This window comes from Rhinopithecus bieti, unplaced genomic scaffold (assembly GCF_001698545.2).
Source record: "Rhinopithecus bieti isolate Rb0 unplaced genomic scaffold, ASM169854v2 scaffold_15252, whole genome shotgun sequence".
Lineage (NCBI taxonomy): Eukaryota > Metazoa > Chordata > Mammalia > Primates > Cercopithecidae > Rhinopithecus > Rhinopithecus bieti.
The window spans coordinates 1054748-1075608 of record NW_016808399.1 but is presented as its reverse complement, the minus strand read 5'-3'; the positions used below and the strand labels follow the sequence as shown (position 1 = coordinate 1075608).

Genomic DNA, 20861 nt, shown 5'->3' with positions numbered 1-20861 from the left:
TTTTTTTTTTTTTTTTTAATACAAGAATTGAAGAGTATGAGAGCTGGGATACTGCTGTGTTCACAGCTTTCTCCCTGCACCCAGAGAAGTGCCTGGCACACATTAGGGGCTTAGGATGAACCTGTCATACCTGTCATTCTATGGGAGAAGCACAACACTTACAAGGCGTTCTCAAGGCCTTATACAAGTCTGTAGGGCAGAGCTGGGCTTCTTGGGGTGAGAACTGACATGCTCTGCTGTGTGGTTCCATCTTCTCACCCTGTAGCCTTGCGGCAGATGGAGAGGACGTGCTATTCCTCAACTGAGCATGGTAGATTTCCCTTTATGAAGCTTGTTCCAAAATTGTTCTGGAGACATAAAATTACTGTTAGTTAATACTTGCCAATAGATACTGAATTCTTTCAATCTGTTCAGTAGAATTCTTCATTACAGGTCTTTTATGTCTGGACAATCTCATTTCAAAATGAGATATAGTAGATAATGAGAATTTCTCAAATATTTTCTGGCTTCATAAAGTACTTATTTTATTAACCCTCATTAATGGAGGGCATGGAGCCAGAGAGAGCTGGCTTTTTAAAAAGACATTGTCTTTTGTGAATAAATTATGTGCATATTTTAAAATCAGGGCATTTTGTTTAGGAATGCTTGATTGCCTGGAGCAAGATTTTATTACTATGTAACATCTGTAACAATGTGTTAAAATACTGTGTAAAATATTGCTAAAGGATAGAATGGCTACTCAAATTAGCATTCTAAGTAGAAGCTCTCATAAGTTTTAAGAAATTAATGGAGGAATCTCTTTTCAGGTTATCATAGTGACCTGAATGGAAAGATTTTAAAAAATCTTTACACTCCTTATTCCTGCTTTACTGATATGAAAAATCCAGGGGTATTGCAAGAAGAGATTGCTTGAAGCATTCATTTTGAGGAACAGTTCGTGAAATGGCTGACAAGAGATGTTGTGTATGTTTGGTGAAGAATGTTGTAGTCACACAGAAATAGATAATTAGTTTGGGACAAAAGAAAGAGGCTAGGAAGCATAGATAAGAAAAACAAAGAAAGTAAGGAATTCTATCATAAGGGAAAGGGATATTTCAGGCAGGAAAACACAGTTGTAAAGGCCATAAGCTAAGGATGAAACACCATCAATGGAGACAGGATAGCCCACAGAAACATTTCAGAGGATGTGAATTTAAGGATAAGAGACATTTGTGAATGATCAAGGAGAAAGCTCTAATTCTCATGACAACCTTGCACATGGATGGGATGCTGGAAACCATATAGGTCAAGCTTTTGTTTTACAAATAGGAGACAAAGACCTAGAGGGATTGCCAGAGGTTACAAAGGGGAAAAAGGCTTCCCTGCTCTCCTGACTGTATATCCTTTCTGTTCTACAAACTTTTTGCATGCTATGAATACTTTTACAAAAGTACATGCTTTCTGAGTATTAATGTAATATATGTTCCCTGAGCAAAATTCGAAAAATATAGAAACAAACAAAATAATCCTATAATAATTAACATTTTTGTTTACTTTCACTTAGTCTTTTACTTATTCAAACATGTATGTTTTAAATCATGGTCATTCTGTGTGACTGTTTTTTAATTGTTGTTTTCACTTACTATGTCATGTTGCTTAGGACTGTGAAGTTTGCAAATTCATAATAACATGAGACAAAAAAAGAAATCTGATTATGTAATTTCAGGTAACCCCCTGTGACTTTCTGTGTACTTTTTCAGAATTCATTATATAAGCAAGTGGAAGAAATGGAGCAAGATAGCCTAGTAACCTTGAATGTTGAACGCTTGAAAGGCACATATGGTCGTATAACCGTAGCATGGGAAGCTGATGGAAGTATTAGTGATATATTTCCTACCTCAGGAGTGGTATGTAATTTACAGAGTTATAGGAGACACTTTTAAATTATGGTTACTAGTGGTGTATGGGGCCAAATCCTGCCTTATGGAGGAAGTGTTTGAGTTTGACCATGTCAACACTGAATTGCTACTAATCATCGTAGAGAGGGATACAATTTTAAGGTTAGTTTTCTTGTTGTGGGTATTGTTCTTTTTTTAAAATATAAAACCAAAATTTTCCTTTAAAAGGTCATTGTTTTTGAGTTTCAGTACATTCTTTGGCCACATTGTGGGTGCATCACATTGTTAGAAAGATAAAATCAAAATGTGGTTTCCAGATTTAGGCACAATGGAAGTAGTAAGTAGGGAACAAGTCTGTGTAAAACAGTCGGGCATATGAAAAAGTAGATCTGAGTTGTGGAGTGGTAGAGGTTGGGTTTCCTGTAAATAGACTCTAAGATTGAGAGTTGTGGACAGAAGGATTTTAGGGAGATACATCTATGAGGATATGAGGAAGGTGAGGATGTGCAGAAGGAGAAGTTGATCCACAGGCAATTGCAGCTGAGGTTGATTGCAGCTGAGTTCAGGAGATGAGCTGGTCCTTAGGAGTTGTTCCCAGTTTAGAGCTGAGCCATTGACATCCCCATTTTAGCAGTCCTTGGCTTCAGGCCACCCTCAGGGTTGGGTATAACCTTGAGTGAGACCTTTGCTGTAGCACAGGGTGATTCCCAATGAGGAGCACAGAACCTGTTGTTCCTAGTAGCCGAGGGATGGGTACATCAGCCCCAAGAAGGGATCTGGCCAGACGACAAGATTATCCATTACTGGAGAATAGTATAGCTGGAGCTGAGGTTCAAGAATGGAATCGGAATGAGCCAAATAAGTACATAATTAACAACAAGAGGGATCAGAGAGCCTTTCGTTCCTAGCTGGAAGATGGGTTGTCTTCTTGGCTTGCCTTCGGTTTCATAGATTAGTCCGTGTATATTGCCTAAATACTTCTCTGAGGAGTTCTTTTAAAGGAACTCTCATGGAACTGTCTCAAAAAAAGGACAGATATATATCATGGTTCATCAATTCTAGGTTTCTGTATTATTTCAAAGATGATTGGAGCTTCTGTATATTAAGAGTGTTATAGCAAATTCTGTTGCATTTAATATTTACTTTAGGTAAGCTACCAAAACTGTAAGTTGTGTCTGTCAGGTTCTATATGTTCTGATTTATATTTCCCCAATTGTCATTTCTTATATAAACATGATTACAATTATTTCTAATTTAAATATAAAATGGTACCTTAAACATAGACTATATTTTGGAAGAATTAATTATTTCATTCAGGGAGCTAGTACATTTTTTTTCTGTAAAGGGCCAGATAGTAAATATTTTAGGCTTTGTGAGCCATTTGGTCTCTTTCACTACTACTTTGCCTTTGTAATAGAATTGTGCTAGAAAATATAAGCAATATTAGCAGACAATGTAGGCAGCAATAGACAATATGCAATTGAATGAGCTTGGTTGTCTTCCAGTAAAACTTGATTTATGACAAATGGGTTTGGCCATTGGGCAGTAGTTTTCTGACCTCTGATTTTATTGCTAAAGCTCTTGAATTTATTTTTGTAACTTTTATTTTAAGTTCAGGGGTATATGTGCAAGTTTGTTACATAGGTAAACTTGTGTCATGGGGTTTTGTTGTACAGATAATTTCATCATGCAGGTATTAAGCCTAGTACCCCTTAGTTATTTTTCCTGGTCCTCTCCCTTTTCCCACCTTCCACCCTTGAATAAGCCCCAGTGTGTGTTGTTTCCCTCTATGTGTCTGTGTGTTCTCATCATTTGGCTGCCACTTATAAGTGAGAACATGTGGTATTTGGTTTTCTGTTCCAGTGTTAGTTTGCTAAGGATAATGGCCTCCAGCTCCATCTATGTCCCTGCAAAGGACATGATCTTATTTTTCTTTTGTGACTGCATACCTAAAGAAAGAAATACCATTCAATATAGCATTTCCATTACTGAGTTTAAAAGGCATATAAATCATCCTGTGATAAATACACATGCATATGTATGTTCATTGCAACATTCTTCACAATAGCAAAGACATGGAATCAACCTAAATGACCATCAATGATAGACTGAATAGAGCTTTTGAATTTATATTCTCCATTGCCTTTTCCAGGTAGAAAGATGAATGTCAGCAAAGGTAGATACATCAGCCTATAATGCTAGTTTGAATAATTATAGTTTGTAGCTGCATTGCTGGAGAGTGGTGTGTGAGGTAAGAATCAGTGGAAAATGACATTCAAGAAGTCCTATCAGCAAGGATTTCAGATGCTTTTTAGCAAATTTGGATTTAACTCTTTAGACAGGAGAGACACAAAAGGATAAGAGAGATGCTAATGATTTGCATCTCTCCCTATCTTTCTCTCTCCACCTGTGTTTTAGTTGATTCATTGCTTAGTGATATATCTGTTCAGAGTTTAGTCAAAGGAAATAATCTGGGCAAAAGTTTTGTAGAGAAAAATCTTTAAGCTAGTATGCCACCTTATTTTATTTTTATGGATCTTTGTATATGGTATCTAGAACTCAGATTCCCAGAGAGACTATATACTTTATCTTAGAATGGAATTCAGGCTCCAGTATTTGACAATTTGGCTGCATGTTTTTTTTTTTATTATTATTATTAGCTTAAAGTTTATAAATGGTTTGCTTTTCCTTTTCCTAACAATCTTCTGTTAATATGAAAGGCATCTGATTTGTAGAATCATATTATTATGTTACTTAAATATCTCTTGCTATTTAAGTTATGGGTTTAATAAAAGAAAATTAAATTTTTAAATATTCTTACTACATAGTGACAATTACAAAATAAATAACATCTTCTTTCTTTAAAATTCTAGATTTCATTTACTGAAGGCCAGGTACTGTCAACAATCACTCTGACTGTTCTTGCTGATAATATACCAGAGTTATCAGAGGTTGTGATTGTAACCCTCACCCGTATCACTACAGAAGGAGTTGAGGACTCATACATAGGTGCTACTATTGATCAGGACAGAAGCAAGTCTGTTATAACAACTTTGCCCAGTGACTCACCTTTTGGCTTGGTGGGCTGGCATGCTGTGTCTGTCTTCATTAGAGTAGCAGAGCCTAAAGGTAAATATTGTTAAATATCCTTCAAGTTTTAATGAGAAGCTTCATTGGATAATTTAATTCTAATATTTATAAGGAATGTAAATTTCTCTTTTGTATGACTTTTCAGTTTGACAGGTCATACTCAATCCTTGTTAAATTTGGTAATCATGTGAAATCACCTAGCAATAATGTTATAGGAAATGTATCTTTTAAAAGATACATTATAATAGAAATATTAATATTTTAGTTGTGAGTGCAGTAGAGGTGACTTTTTTTTACTTTTTCTTTTTCATCATTCATCTGTTCTCTTCACTCAGCTATACTTTCTGTAGATTTTCAATAGTTACAGAGAACAGTGAGCAACACAGTGAAATGTACATGGCACTAAAGGTATTAATTGTTTAATCCAAAATAGTAATTAGAATAATTTTATCCTTGGAAGTGTACAGTGGCCAGTTTCTCTTTTGAGTACTAAAATCATCACCCAAGTAAGTATTCATATTAGCTGCTGGTGAAGGTTCTAAACTTTTCACATACTAACATGGACATCCAGCTTTCCAGTACCTTTCACATGAATAGTCAATGGGAAAAATACAACATGTAGTTATGTTCCTGGGTCTTTAATATGGCATATTAAGTTTTTAAAATCTAAACAATGAAATAAAAGTTAGGTGCTGTGAAATACTTTGAGCCTCGTGATAGGCACATCACTGTAAGAACAAAATCACTCTTAATGATTAGTCATTAAATGATGACTTTGTATACATAATTTTTCATTGTTTGAAGAATCTTTTGAGCATTTATAATTATCATCTCTGTTCAGCCTGCATATCTGTACTTCCCTAAGACTTTGCAGCAATTTCTATTAATGTGTATGACATGTGCAACATAGAAGGGTGCTTAGAGAATCAGAAGTGGGGGGTTAGAACTGGGACATAATGTTAGGAGTGGATGGTGATTCTCTGCCCAACTTTGGCGACCAGGAAGACCAAGCACAGAATAATCCTTGGGAGTATACATTGTCTTTGTTTCACTTCTTTTTCCTTAACTGTCTACAAGGGATAGAGTAGAGTGTTCCACTCTAGGTACTTGGAACAGCATTAGCAGCAAATAGAAAAGCCTATTTATTTGTGGCATGTTTCTCTTACAGAAAACACCACCACTCTTCGGTTACAAATAGCTCGAGATAAAGGACTACTTGGGGATATTGCCATTCACTTGAGAGCTAAACCCAATTTCTTACTGCATGTCGATAATCAAGCTACTGAGAATGAAGATTATATATTGCAAGAGACAATAATCATAATGAAAGAAAATGTAAAAGAAGCTCATGCCAAAGTTTCCATTTTGCCGGTAAGTCAAGGCTGCCATGAATGTGATCTAAAATAAAGGAAAATGCTCTTAAGTAAAATTGTGATGCTCTTCTAGGTAAAAATCTTTTTTTCTTTTCATAAAAGGATGCTTTTAAGCATAAAAAAAAGTAAGCTAATGTTCCCACCCACCTAAATATTTAATAAAGAATGAATATTTTATAACTGGCTGACAAAAATGATGTCTATTACTTGTATTTATTCTTGAACTGGAATATTGTTTGAATGAATTTTGAAGCACTGAATTTAGATTAATTATATCTGATTGGACCCACTGTAATTTTGTTTTGTCAGTTTTTAAACTAATGGCAACAAATGAAATGCCCAAATCAATCTGTGTTATTTTATATCATTTAATATAAGTATTTTTCCTTTCATGATATGATTAACTTGAATCAAGATAGTCCTTCATATGGTTTAGATCGGTTTAGCTATTGTATTTATCCATATATGTCTGTAGAGAGAGAGAAAAACAAGAAAAGAGGGGAGATGTGTGAAATATATCCGTAATGATCACAAGAAATTTTGAAATTGGTTAAATAGGATTAGTGGTTAATATTTTATAAAAAACAAATGTTGTTTTATATTATATAAATAAGTATTAATCTTATATATTATTATACCATAGAATATATTACGTTTATTAAATAAATTATTACATATGTTAGTGTTACTAAAGTGTAATTTAGTGGTTTAGGTAATAGTATCATTCTTGAAGAGTATAATTTGGAAGTTATAAGGGATGGGAATAGAAATGAGGGTTTGTTTTCTCCTCTTTTTAGAGTATTTTTTAGTCTTGGAAATTTTTTATTATGTGAATAACATAAGAAATTTAAAATGTTAAATATAGGCTTATCATCGTAGATTTTCAAGTCTAGAGCCTATAAAAATGCATGTAGCATCTACCAGTGTTCTCCTAAATTTTCTTTTGGATATTAAGTATGTAAAACATACAATAGAATATGGTCAAAATTTCAGGATAGGTTTTTAAAAATTATTTTATTTGCTAATGAGTGTGAAGATTCCATTGAAACATCACCAGTGAGCTAGAATATTCCATAGATTCTGAAGTTGTCAGTGGGAAGGTATTAAAATATAACAATAATCTTTTCTGTGTTTGACAGATCTGCCCATTCCCATGAACAAAGTCAATTATTTCCTTACTGAAACATATCAAGTATTCAATGCAAGTTAAATGTCTTAAAAAAAATGAAACACCATCTTTTTCCCCCATTCCCCAGGATGATATTCCTGAATTAGAGGAAGGATTTATTGTCACTATCACTGAGGTGAACCTGGTGAACACTGACTTCTCTGCAGGACAGCCAAGTGTGCGGAGGCCTGGAATGGAAGTAGCTGAGATAATGATTGAAGAAAATGATGATCCCAGAGGAATTTTTATGTTTCATGTTACTAGAGTGAGACGAACTTTCATTTGTTTACAGTCATACAGAAGCCTCTCCCTGCTGTTTTGGCCAGTGTTTTGTAATGTTTTTTGCAAAAACATTTAGCTTTGTCTCTATTTTTAAATAGATAAGTAACCAAATTGCTCTTATAAACTAATTCTTAGGTCTCTTTGGGCTAGACCAAAGGATTCAACAAGTTTACTTTCATTAAATTAAACGTAAGAGTTCAGAAGACCTTTTATGCATGCTTATATCTGATTGTTAATTTCTACTTTGAAGGATGAAGTATAGAAAGTTAAGTAGAAACAATACGTTTAGAAAGATGACTTATGAGAGTTACCGTTTTATCTTGCCTTTCAACTGATACTCTTTACTTAAAGGGCGCTGGGGAAGTTATTACTGCCTATGAAGTGCCTCCACCCTTGAACGTTCTTCAAGTTCCTGTAGTCCGGCTGGCTGGAAGCTTTGGGGCAGTAAATGTTTATTGGAAAGCATCACCAGACAGTGCTGGCCTGGAAGACTTTAAACCATCTCATGGGATTCTTGAATTTGCAGATAGACAAGTACGCCAGTCACTAACATACTAGTCTTTTTGCGTTGTACTTCACACATTTTGTAGGCATCCATCAAATGAATGTACATTAGTGATTGCTAAATGCATTATACTCTAAATGTTCCTATGTTGAGTCAAACAAATATTATTAATTGAAATACAATTTATTAATGGGCATGGGAAGAGACTTATAAAGATACAACAATCTTACCCTTTTCTGAACCCCCGCCCCAGTTTTATTTAAAATAAATAGAAGTTACACAACAGGATAATAATTGACTTAGAAATGCCTAACAATATAGAGAAAACTGTCTGATGAACTAGACTATTCCTGTGGACTTTAGTTTCTTTCATCTTTTATTTTGTTTCTTAATGCCGGTAAATATAGATATTTATTTAGAATTTGCACTAAAAGTACGGACAGTTTTACTTAATATCTAAAATGCCCTTTATAATTTAAAAAATTGACTAAGAGAAAATGAACAAAATAGTTAAAACTTGAAAACTGAAAAACAATATTCTAGATTTAGGCTTACCAGTCTTAAATGTTATGAAACATTCCCCAAGAATTACAAATTTTGTAAACTTGGCATTTTTTAATATGTAAGAATAAGATGTTTTCATACATTTTTTTTTTTAATCAGTAAGTGGAAAAGGCTTATGAACAACCATGAAGTGTTAGTAACTTCAACTAGCACCTCTGTCCACAGGTAGCCTTATTTTGGCTAGACAGATTACCAGAGTATGCGTCAACTTAGTTGCTCATGGTGGGCAGTAGTAAATGCTGTTAAAAGGTAAGCATACAGATCTAGATTTTCCTACACAGAAAAACATATTATTGTTAATATTTTTGAAATCCTGAGCTTTTAAAACAGTTTTAGAACTTGAAACATTTCCTAGTAAAAGAGCAGCATGCAAGTCAATGAGATTCTTATGTTAAAAGCAGAAACAAATACGTTGATTTGAAACAAATACATTGATTTGAATCATTGAAGCAGCCTTCCAACTTTAATGACATTATCAACTCCTTATCTGTGCGTGAAGTTCAAGTTCCATCATTAACCAGCATCCTGAGGATCAGGTTTATTCTTAAAATTCACATCCTCTAAGGAAGGGACTCTGTATTTTACAGCACAGATTTGAGGTGCAGGCAATTTAGTTAGCTTCTATTTGAGCATTTGATTTTATTCACGTTTCCACCTGTCTGAGTGTGATATCCAGGTTTTTCACTTTTCTCTGTTGTTAAAGATTTTAGGTAGATTTAGATAGAAAAACTTCATTTTCTGATAAATGTCTGTGTCAAAACATTGGAATATTTTATGACCAATAGTGAAACTGCAAGCTGGATCAAGGTTTATTTATTTATAAGTTTATAAAAACTTTTAACATAGACTCAGAAAATTGAACTAAATCCTGATTATAAACATCCAGGAATAGCACATTTGGGTCTTCTTTCTGCCTTTCTTTTGACTGCATTGCAAAACAATATCTGAAACCAATGGGATTTATTTTAATTGTGGAAGACAATGGTAATTTTTATGTAAATTTCATATCATGTAATATTAATACCAAGCATACCGCATTTTATGTTTGTGCAATGGTATTAGAACCTGCACGACATTAAAAACATTTTAAGAATAAGGATTTATTGTTTTTAATGTATAAATAATACTATCTTATCACATCAATAATTTTTTATCTTAAAAGTAATAGACAGCAAATTTCTGATTTTAAAATACCATAAATATACACAACTTTAAAATGCCATAAATATATATGCCATAAATATATACAACTTTAAAAGTATTACGAATATTATAAGCAAAAGAACTACTTTTTTTGTACCATGTTTCTAAGTTTTTTAGTTTCAGCTAAAAAATTAAAATATATATAAGCAAAAACTGTTACTACATTATTTCTTTCCTCATTTCCTATCTTCCTCCTTCTTTTCCTCCTTCTTTTTCTCCCTTCCTTCCTTTCTTTCATAGGTTACTGCAGTGATAGAAATGACCATAATTGATGATGCTGAATTTGAATTGACAGAGACTTTCAATATTTCCTTGATCAGTGTTGCTGGAGGTGGCAGACTTGGTGATGATGTTGTGGTAACTGTTGTTATTCCACAAAATGATTCTCCATTTGGAGTATTTGGATTTGAAGAAAAGACAGTAAGTTAAATATATCAGGGGAATGCATTATTTCAGGCTAGTGTTTCATGTAATTTTGAGTAGAAAGTATCTTGCATTTTTGTTTTGAAAGTCTTGGCCAGGCGTGGTGGCCAGTAATCCCAGCACTTTGGGAGGCCGAGGAGGGCGGATCACAACGTCAGGAGATCAACACCATCCTGGCCAACATGGTGAAACCCCAGCTCTACTAAAAATCCAAAAATTAGCTGGGCATGGTGGTGTGTGCCTATAATCCCAGCTACTTGGGAGTCTGAGGCAGGAGAAATCACTAGAACCCAGAAGGCAGGGATTGCAGTGACCGGAGATCATGCCATTGCACTCCAGCCTGGCGACATAGACTCCATCTCAAAAAAAAAAAAAGACAAGTCCCGGTGTGGTGGCTTACACCTGTAATCCCAGCACTTTGGGAGGCCGAGGCGGGGTGGATCACAAGGTCATGAGTTCGAGACCAGCTTGACCAATGTGGTGAAACCCTGTCTCTACTAAAAAAATACAAAAATTAGCCTGGTGTGGTGGCGCATGCCTGTAGTCCCAGCTGCTTGGGAGGCTGAGGCAAGAGAATCACTTGAACGCGGGAGGCAGAGGTTGCAGTGAGCCAAGAGTGCAGCACTGCATGCCAGCCTGGGCAACAGAGTGAGACTTCATCTCAAAAAAAAAAAAAAAAAAAAAAAGAAAGTCTTTATTACCCTTCACGTTTGAGTCTCTTCTCAAGGATCTTTTGAGTGGGCTATTGAATTAGGGGCCAATCCTCCAGCCTGTGCACACAGTTTGATAGTAATGTAAGCCTTAATATCAGGAAATTACGAAGGGGAACAGATTCCTATTTATTGGGTGTAGTAGACCAAGATGTACTTTTCATCCACACCACCTATTCTCTGCCTGCTTTACTGCCAGACCACCATTCTGGTCACAGGCAGGATTCTGTCATGGGTCTGGGTGTTACATCCCACAATGGGTTTACCTGGTGAGGGATTTATATTACCCACTGTTATGCTAGTCTGTTGTGACTTATGTAGAACAAAACACCACAGTCACCCCCCACCAGCTCATGTATTTCTCTGTATTTCTTCTCACTTCTTATTGGCTGTTTACTTCCAAGACTTGAAAGAAGGAACCCAATTATTATTGATTCAGCCACACAGAGAGAGAGAGAGAAAAAAAAGCCTAATTAATCATGAAAGCTAAGTGTTTGTGCAGCCAGATTTGGTACCCAGTACTAAATTGTCACTACATCTTAAGTATAAAACACTATAAATTCCATTATAATTATTATTACATAATTATGACATAATATTATGACCTTACCTTTCAAAAGAAATTCCAAGGTATGAATTAAGTATTTAGATAATCCATAAAAGTATTTAGATAATCCATAAAAGTATTTAGATAATCCCCATATACTCAGCAACTCTTCCAGCTCCATATGTCACCATTCCCTTCATTTAATCACTTATAGGTAGTCAATAATTCACATAGATTTCTTTTAATTGATAAACCAATTGCCATAGTGTTCTACTGTCCTGTGGATGCAAGGCTAGACCCACAGCTTGCCTACAAGTGCTGGAGTTCCCAGATGCTCCAAAATTGAAATATAACAAATAACTGCCTAATGATTTGGCTATTTAATTTCAATTTCATAAGAAAATGAGACCTGTAAGAGGGACAGAACAAACTTTCACTGTAGCCCAATGAGCTCTTCCTTGAAAAAAAAAAAAAAAAGGGCAGCTGTGTTTGTAAGGAGTGTTGGATTGGCAAAAGAGTGACTGTGAATATCTCCCAAGCAGCAGAAAATTACACATGAATATGTAATTTATTTTTTATAAAATGTCTCTTAGCTTATAAGTTTAGATTAAAAGTTCAGGGTTTAGTGTTCAAATCTTCAATTGATGAAACTTCACAATAACATTTTTCATCAAACTTTTGGACTTGGGCACTGGACAATGTGTTTATAATCTACTCTTACTGTTAGAGTAAATGAACACCTACACTAGTATTCATAAATAATTTTTATTCATTTTATTGTAACTGCGATCATAAACTCTAGTGTTTTAAACCTAGTGTTAAGCACACTTGGTCTGGGAAATAATATCGTTACAGCTACAAATTTTCAATTTGTCTTAGAGTCTAAAGGAAAGATTTAGGTTACCCAATTCCTACTGTATTGTTGAATATGTAAAGCACACGTGCTTGGGCTTTAATTCATTAGATGTCGATGGCTATTTTGATTGTTGGTGATAATAGTAGCTGCATGATGCTCAGCCCTTTGTGACTGCTTCCCTTGCTTATATCCTATCTTTCCTATCACAAAAGTTTCTTGGTAACATGGAGTTTATCTTTTAACCTTAATGAGATATACAATATTGTGCACACAATAAACATTCTGTTAGCATTATTTGGTGACACAGATTAAATTCACAGCTGAGGTACATTAAGAAAAGACTGTTAGTAAAAATCCATCAAAATTAACAAGCTGTTCACAAGGGCAATGTGGTAAGTACACCAAAGCCCTGGGAATAGCAGAGACCCATGGAAATCTACTTGTGAAACCTAAACTAAAATGTTACATCTATAGAATCAAGAAGACTTATATAATGGATTTTCTCTATTTTTTTCTTGCTAAATATCTCTAGTCCCTGAGGAGTGGTATGAACAGTTTGGAGTTAAAATATCCTAATTAGATTCCAGGCTCCTCATCTCCAAATATATGTATATATCTGGCCCTCAGATTTCTGTGAGTTTCTGTGAGGCTTAAATAAGATAAGGTATATGTAAGAACTGACACACAATAGAAGCTCATTTCAGTTTGTTCTAAATCTGCTCTTGACATCAATGCAAATCTCATGAAGAAAACAAAACAAGATTGTATTGCATGTTAAGCTTCTATCTGTCTTGAAAGTGGAAAGCATTGTGTTATATTTTCTATTTATATAGCGGATGGATGATATAAGTTCAATGAGGACTTTGCTTCACAGAGTCAACATATGTACTTCACTTAAACTAGATCTGTTAATAAGGACTTGTATAAAAAATAAATAGTGCTGGTAAATGAATGTATTGAATCTCCTCTCTTTATCTCAGATTAATAAACCACTTTTAAACTTCGACTCACTAAAGTAGGTACACTACAGATAATACAGAGGACAGTTTAGGTCTGTATTATGTGGGGAGCATGATTGTAGTAACAAAGATCCCCCCAAATCCAGTTTCTTCATATAGTAAATGTGCATTTCTTCTTCATGCAGGAATCCTGCACTAGAGTGCCCAGTCGGTTGATGCTTATGGACACCTCTTATTCAACTGGCAGCTCTCAGGCCCTAGACTCTGTCCGTCTTGAGGTTCTGTCCTCTTCTGTGTCCTGGGCATCCTCTCTCTTCACCTGCCAAATGGAAAAGTAGAGGATGTGGGGTCTTGTGTGGAAGTTTATGGCAAGAATACTAGCAGCAGAAGTCATTCCTGCCTCTATTCTCTGGGTCAAAATTCAGTCGCATGCCCTACCTAATTGCAAGAGAAAACAGGAAACGCCAACTAGTTGAGCATCTAGGAATAGAAAGTGGGATTTGGTAAAAAAAAAAAAAATTTCTGCCACACGATCATAACATGTAACATTCATTCTAAACTTTAAAACTGCAGTCATTGTAAACAGAAATAAGATTCTATTTGTTTATCCTGCTCTTTTCATTTGTTTCTTTTGCCTTACTGGATTTTCTTCTTTCAGGTAATGATTGATGAATCCCTTTCATCCGATGACCCAGATTCATATGTGATATTGACGGTTGTCCGGTCCCCAGGAGGAAAAGGAACCGTCCGACTTCAGTGGACCGTAGATGAGAAGGCTAAACATGACCTTAGTCCTTTGAATGGGACCCTTCATTTTGATGAGGTATAGTCAGCATTAGGACTCATGTGTTTTTTCCCTAATTTGTCTTTGAGTTTCTTTTTCCTTTTTATTGTAAATTCAGGGGGCACATATGCAGGTTTGTTTCATGGGTATATTGCATAATGCTGGGGTTTGGGCTTCTGGTGAGCCCGTAACCTAATAGTGACTATGGTACCCAATAGGTAGTTTTTCAGCCCACACCCCATTCCCACCCTCCCACCTCAAATAGTCCCCAGTGTCTGCTGTTTCCATCTTTATGTCCATATATATTCATTGTCTAGTTCCTACTTATAAGTGAGAACACATGGTATTTGATTTTCTGTTTCTGCATTAATTCATTTAGGATAATGGCTCCTAATTGCATCTGTGTTGCTTCAAAGGACATGATTTAATTATTTTATATGTCTGTGTAGTACTTCATGGTGTATATCTGCCACATTTTCTTTATCCAGTTCACTGTTGGTGGACACTAAAGTTGATTCCATACCTTTGCTATTGTGAATAGGTTGACTGATATCTGATGTTAAGTGGAAGCACCTGCCCTGGTGTGGGGTGCAGGCAGGGAAGGATGGTAAGAAGCGATCATGTTGGAATGTGTTGGGGTCTTTTGGGGAGTGGTAAGGGGGTACACCAGCTTCTAGTCCTGGGCCAGCAGGAATGAAGTTTTCTTCCCTCTCGTGCCCCTGTTGCAGTACTCATGACTTTCATTTCATAAAGACTGTCCTTTGGCTCCACAGTGCAGCTGCAGGCCACAGATGTGCCCCTCTAGGAGCTGGTACCAAAATGGGCTCAGGGCAGGCCTCTTCCCTTGCTCCAGGGCAAGCAACTTCACAACTTGTCTGTCCTCCATTGTTGGGACACTGTTGCTCTGTGTAAGGAGGGGGAGTTGGGCCCTGTTCTTCCTGTAAGCCCAAGTGGCACAGGCTCACTTTGAGCAGGGATAGAGTCACTGAAAAAAGCACACAAAAAAGCTTTCTTTGTGTACATGCGCTAACTCCCAGTGGGAAGAACCACAGCTGTGTCTGCAACAGTCTAGAGTGGGAGATGACCACCTCTACCACTGTCCCTAGGCGTTGGTGCTGCTGTTTTCAGTGACTGGCCCTATGCCTGCATTTCCTTTGTCCCAAGGGGATTTTGGTGGGCTGTGCTCCCCCTCCCTTATGGGCAGCCTATATTGTGGATCTTAGATCTCCAGAAGTCCTTTAGCTCCCTGGCACCCACCTGACCTCCGTGCTTCCCAACGTCAGAGCCAGTTGTGGGGTATATTTGCAGGAGATCTGGTGGTGCAGTGACTCTAGAGCCGAGTGGTCTCAGGCAGAGCAGTGGCACTACAGGTACACAACCACTATGGCATCCTCCATCTCAGTTTGGGTCTGAGGGGAACATAGACACGCCTGCACAAGCTAGCAAACCGGTTCTCTGTCCCTGGGAAGTTCCCGAATAGCCACTTACAGCCTTGTCTTGTGTCATGAGCACAGAGTGGCACCTCAGAAGCTTGACAATCAGGAGATTGTCAGAGGAGTGAGGAGAGGAGAGAAGCACTCCCACCTACTTCCCATGGGGTTCCAAGCTCCTTGGGGTCAATCTCTGTAGACTCTTGCTGCTTCCGTTTTCTACACCCCAACTTCTTCCCACTCGCCCTCTGACAGATCCTGGCTTTCTTCCCCCGGTTTTCTGTTCAGAACTTGTCCTTTCACCAGTAACTTTGATCATCTTCCTGAGGAGAACTGGCACCTGATGTCCCTAGAGAGTCATCTGCTAGAGGCAGTGGGCGCTGTGCTGTGGCTGCTGAGGGGAATGGTAACCGTAGTCACCCTGTGTGGCCACACCTCGAAAGCTGTCTTTGATTTTCTTTTGCATAGTATTACTTGTGAATGCATGTGATAATATTTACTATGTCTGGGATTTTTTTGGAAATCCATATGCATGATGGGAGGAAGAAATCACACACAACACACACACACACGCATGGAAACTCTAGATATCTGAAATGAAATTCTTTTTTTTGAAATTTTTATTGATACATAATTGATATACATATTTTCAGAGTACATGTGATAAATTGGTATTCATATAATCAAATCAGAGTATTTGAGATATCCATCACCTTAAATATTTTTTCTTTTTTTTTTTTTTTTGGAGACAGAGTGCTCGCTCTGGCCGCCCAGGCTGGAGTGCAGTGGCCCCGGATCTCAGCTCACTGCAAGCTCCCCTCCCGGGTTCACGGCCATTCTCCCTGCTCAGGCCTCCCGACGTAGCTGACTACAGGCCGGGCTCCGCCACCTCGCCCGGCTAGTTTTTTGTATTTTTTAGGTGGAGACGGGGTTTCACCATGTTAGCCAGGATGGTCTCGATCTCCTGACCTCGTGATCTGCCCATCTCGGCCTCCCAAAGTGCTAGGATTACAGGCTTGAGCCACCGCACCCGGCCAAATATTTTTTCTTTATGCTAGGAACAGTCTAATTATTCTGCAGCTGTTTTGAAATGTACAATAGATTATTATTACCTATATCAAAATTTCTTTTTTTTTTTGGAGATAGGGTCTTGTTCTGTCACCCAGGCAGTAATGCAGTGATGCAATCATAGCTCACTGAAGCTTCAACCTCCCGGCTCAAGCAATCTTTCCACCTTAGCCTCATAAGTAATTGAGACTGTAGGCTTGTGCCACCATGCCCAGCTATTTTTTAATTTTTTTAATTTATTTTTTATTTTTTATTAATTTTTTTCGAGACGGAGTCTTGCTCTGTCATCCTGGCTGGAGTGCAGTGGCACGAGCTCCACTCACTGCAAGCTCCACCTCCCGGGTTTACGCCATTCTCCTGCCTCAGCCTCCTGAGTAGCTGGGACTACAGGCGCCCGCCACCACGCCTGGCTAATTTTTTGTATTTTTTACTAGAGACGAGGTCTCACCGTGTTAGCCAAGATGGTCACAATCTCCTGACCTTATGATCCACCTGCCTTGGCCTCCCAAAGTGCTGGGATTACAGGCGTGAGTCACTGTGCCTGATCTATAGTCAAATTTTAAATTCAGACTCTGCCCACATTTTACCATCAAAACTACCCCTCTCTCACATTTTTCCTCTCCTGATTGAAGGCAAAGCCAATCAACCACGCTGGATGTCTGGGTGTCATCCCCAGCTGCACCTTTTCTGTAATTGTTACATGTATTTGATTACCAAGTCTAGTCAGTTTTCCCTTTAAGTGTGTTTTCTGACTATTCTGACTGTGCGGAACTTCTATACCGACTCAAAATACTGATTGTGTAACATAATAAGACAATGTCAAACTTACAAAAACTCATAGGTTGTAACATCCATGTACACTTTGAAAAGAAATTAAGGAAGTATTTCAGCCAATCAAAAAAACGGAAACACAATAAGTAGTTTGAGAATAGCAAGCATATTACAGTCCATCTGTATGTGTCTCAGCCTCCCACACTGATAAGAAGTGAAGGTGCAAGGTCCTATCTACTTTGAAGGAGGAACATAATCTTTTGGCCCATGCAGTTGGTTTCTGCAACTTGTAAGAATGACTCCCTTTCTCAAAGTTTGGTTGGACATTTACAGATCTGTTTCTGTTTCTTTATGTCTTCATCAACATGAGCCTGAGCACCTTGGCTGGAGTATCAACCAACCCACCGTAGGATGTGATGTTTCTGGTTGCCTGTGTTCATTCAGTTTCTTCCTCCTCTTCCCATTCTTTGGCTAGTTTTAATAATCAAAAGAAGTGGGGAAGCAGCATATGGGGCCCAGTTAAGCTGAGCACAGAGGTTTTGTTTTGTTTTGTTTTGTTTTTTATGAATAATACCAACCTAACCACAGGACAGTGGTATTTACCAATCAAACTCCTAAGTCTTTTTCTGGAAGAGAGGATGTGGAGGTGGAAGAGATAATCTGATTCTAAAATATACATGGAAATACAAAATGCCAAGAATAGCCAGCAGCTCACAAAGAAGAATATGGAGGGTGGCCCTACTTAGCCAGTGTGTCAAATAATACACAGTTAAAGTAAATAAGACAGTGTGATATTTACTCTGGGATGAACAAACAGGCCAAAGAGAAGAAACTAGTCCAGATTTGTCAGTCTTTTATAGTTTTGCTTTTAGAATCATGTTTAAACAGTTTTCTTAATTTAATATCTAAACTGCTTTCTTAAATTAATAAAGATGAAACCAGAAGGCAATTAGTTAAAAAACAAAAATACCAATAAAACCTGATTCATAAATTTAAAAAACTTAGAAAATAAGAATTGACAAGAAGGAAGTAATTATTAAAAGAGAAAATATTGAAAATTGTAAGAGATTATATAAATGTAGACAAATAAATTTTAAAAACCTATGTGAAATTGGCTCTAGCAGGTATACAGCAGATATAGAAAGTCTAAACCTATGCACTTTTGAAAATGAATAGAGAATAAATATTAAAAACATTAAAAGCTCTGTAGGGGGTTTTCCAAAGGAACTCCAACAAATACATTTACATGGTCCATGTCTACATTTTTTTTTTCAGTCTAGTGACTCTTCTTCAGAGCCTGCAACATGAGATACAAATACCTTTTTTCCCTTCAGTATTGCAATGTGATTGCAATACAGAAATAAATACCTTTTTTCCCTTCAGTATAGCAAGATGTGATTAAGGAGGTCATCAGTGATGCCCTCTGGCAGTCTATTTGCCATGCACCTGTTCTGCCATCATTTTTGAAGTGTGATTATCCCGATGGCATTAAATCTCAAGCCAGATGTTGCAGGTATATCATCCACTTACTTCTCAGATTCTGACACATGATGACTCATGAAACATCTAGGTTGTGTGCCCTAGCCATGATCTGAAAACTTCTCACCTGAGAAGCATTTAGAATTTAGAAATTAGTTCAAATGTCTATAAAGATTTTCCTCAGTAATAAGAAGCAATAATTTTCTGGTTACCAGATTCTTACTGCTAGATACACTTCCCAGGTGATTAAAAAGGTTTTCTTGTTTTGAGCATAAAATCTACACTAAAATGGCAAATAATCTGATCTTTTCCTCCAGCGAATAAGGTGATCCGTTTTTAGAGTACTGCATTAGGAGGGATGGTGTTGTTTCTAGATTCCACTCTCTCCATCCACTTGTTTGGTCATCAGCCTGGTATATTTCATGTACAACTGTGTAATGGCTCCATTGTTTTTGTATGTCTGTGTCTGAATATGTACAAAGATCTGTGTCTCCCACAGGTTCTAATTGGTTTTGAGGATGCCTTTCATCATCTCTCAGTTCTACTTATGGCCAGTGGTATCCACTGCATCAATAATGCCCAGGTTGATCTCCATTCCCACAAATCGTTCTCATAGCAACTTAGTATTCACATTGGCAATAGGGAAACCTAGTCTACAGAAGCTGTTGTACCTACTGTACATCCTAGGTTGTACCAATACTTACTGTGTAAATGTTTCCTGGACTTTCTCAAAATGTAACAGTGACTGTAGAGTCACCATTGCCCATCTTACAGGGAAGGTCTCACAATAATTCTGTTCAATCCTACCTTGGTAACAGGGGAAAGTTCTTCATTCCTATTTCTACTTTATGCAGGACAACTAAGCTCCATACTCTGTTTATAGAAACATACAACTCTCTGGAACTGATGAATGGTCCATAGGTGATAAGTCAGGGGGATATTGCACTTTACCTTCCTTGAGGAGAAAATTATGAGGTGGAGATTGGTGTCCAGAGGCTTTTTAGGAAGTACTCTTGAGGTCAACACCTGTGTAAGTGGAAGAAGCAGGATTGGGCAGGGATGAAGGCAAACTGTGAGGCAGTTGAAACTGACACTACAGTATACTACAATTTATTTGGAAATGGGACTGACCCTTCAGAGCTGTCTGAGTTAGAATGATGTTAAGTTTTATAATCTTGTGTTGAGCAGTTATTGTGTGTAGAGCATGCCAGGAAGAGCATTTGACCATGTGGGAAGGGGTTGTCTTCAGATAAGGCAACTTGCAAAGGAGCCTGACAGATGAGAGTTGTCTGCTGAAAACCCTTCCAGCAGACAGGGTAATGAGTCCTTTCCAGGAGGGGAATCTTAGTGAACATCAGAGCATCCACCACAGAGATGCAGGGTAGGGCCACGTTCAAGAGAAGATTGTTCTGAAAAGTTCTCCCTCTCTTTCCCTTGGTCTTTTATGATATAACTTATTCTTTCACTGCCCACTTTGACTTTTTGCCTTCTACCCATTCCTGCTTCCTTCCCGCCCCATCCACTTTTGTTGGTCCCAAGAGTATTCCCTATTATGTCTTTCCTCTCTTGTCTTTCTCTTAGCAGAGTAACTTCTAGAAACTTTGTTAAGTATCACTGTAGGCTAGTAAAAATCAAACGGTCCTGGGAAGATAAGAGGAAAGGAAATATACAGAGAACAGCTACGCCAATACTTTGAGAGAGAATCATGATGCTTATCATTTTTATCTCTACCTTTTCCTCCACATTCTAAAACAACTTGAATTTGTCCTGTG

The 20861-nt window shown here is 37.3% G+C and overlaps 1 protein-coding gene across 1 annotated transcript in view; it reads left to right on the top strand.

Annotated features, from left to right (window-relative positions):
* The window catches only part of ADGRV1 (adhesion G protein-coupled receptor V1), a 566041-nt gene that overhangs the window by 140399 nt on the left and 404781 nt on the right, over positions 1-20861 (top strand). The window contains 7 exon segments of the mRNA XM_017886717.1: positions 1740-1886; positions 4751-5006; positions 6136-6338; positions 7597-7773; positions 8142-8324; positions 10303-10482; positions 14216-14380. Of these exon segments, the coding sequence (XP_017742206.1) occupies positions 1740-1886; positions 4751-5006; positions 6136-6338; positions 7597-7773; positions 8142-8324; positions 10303-10482; positions 14216-14380 (1311 nt within the window).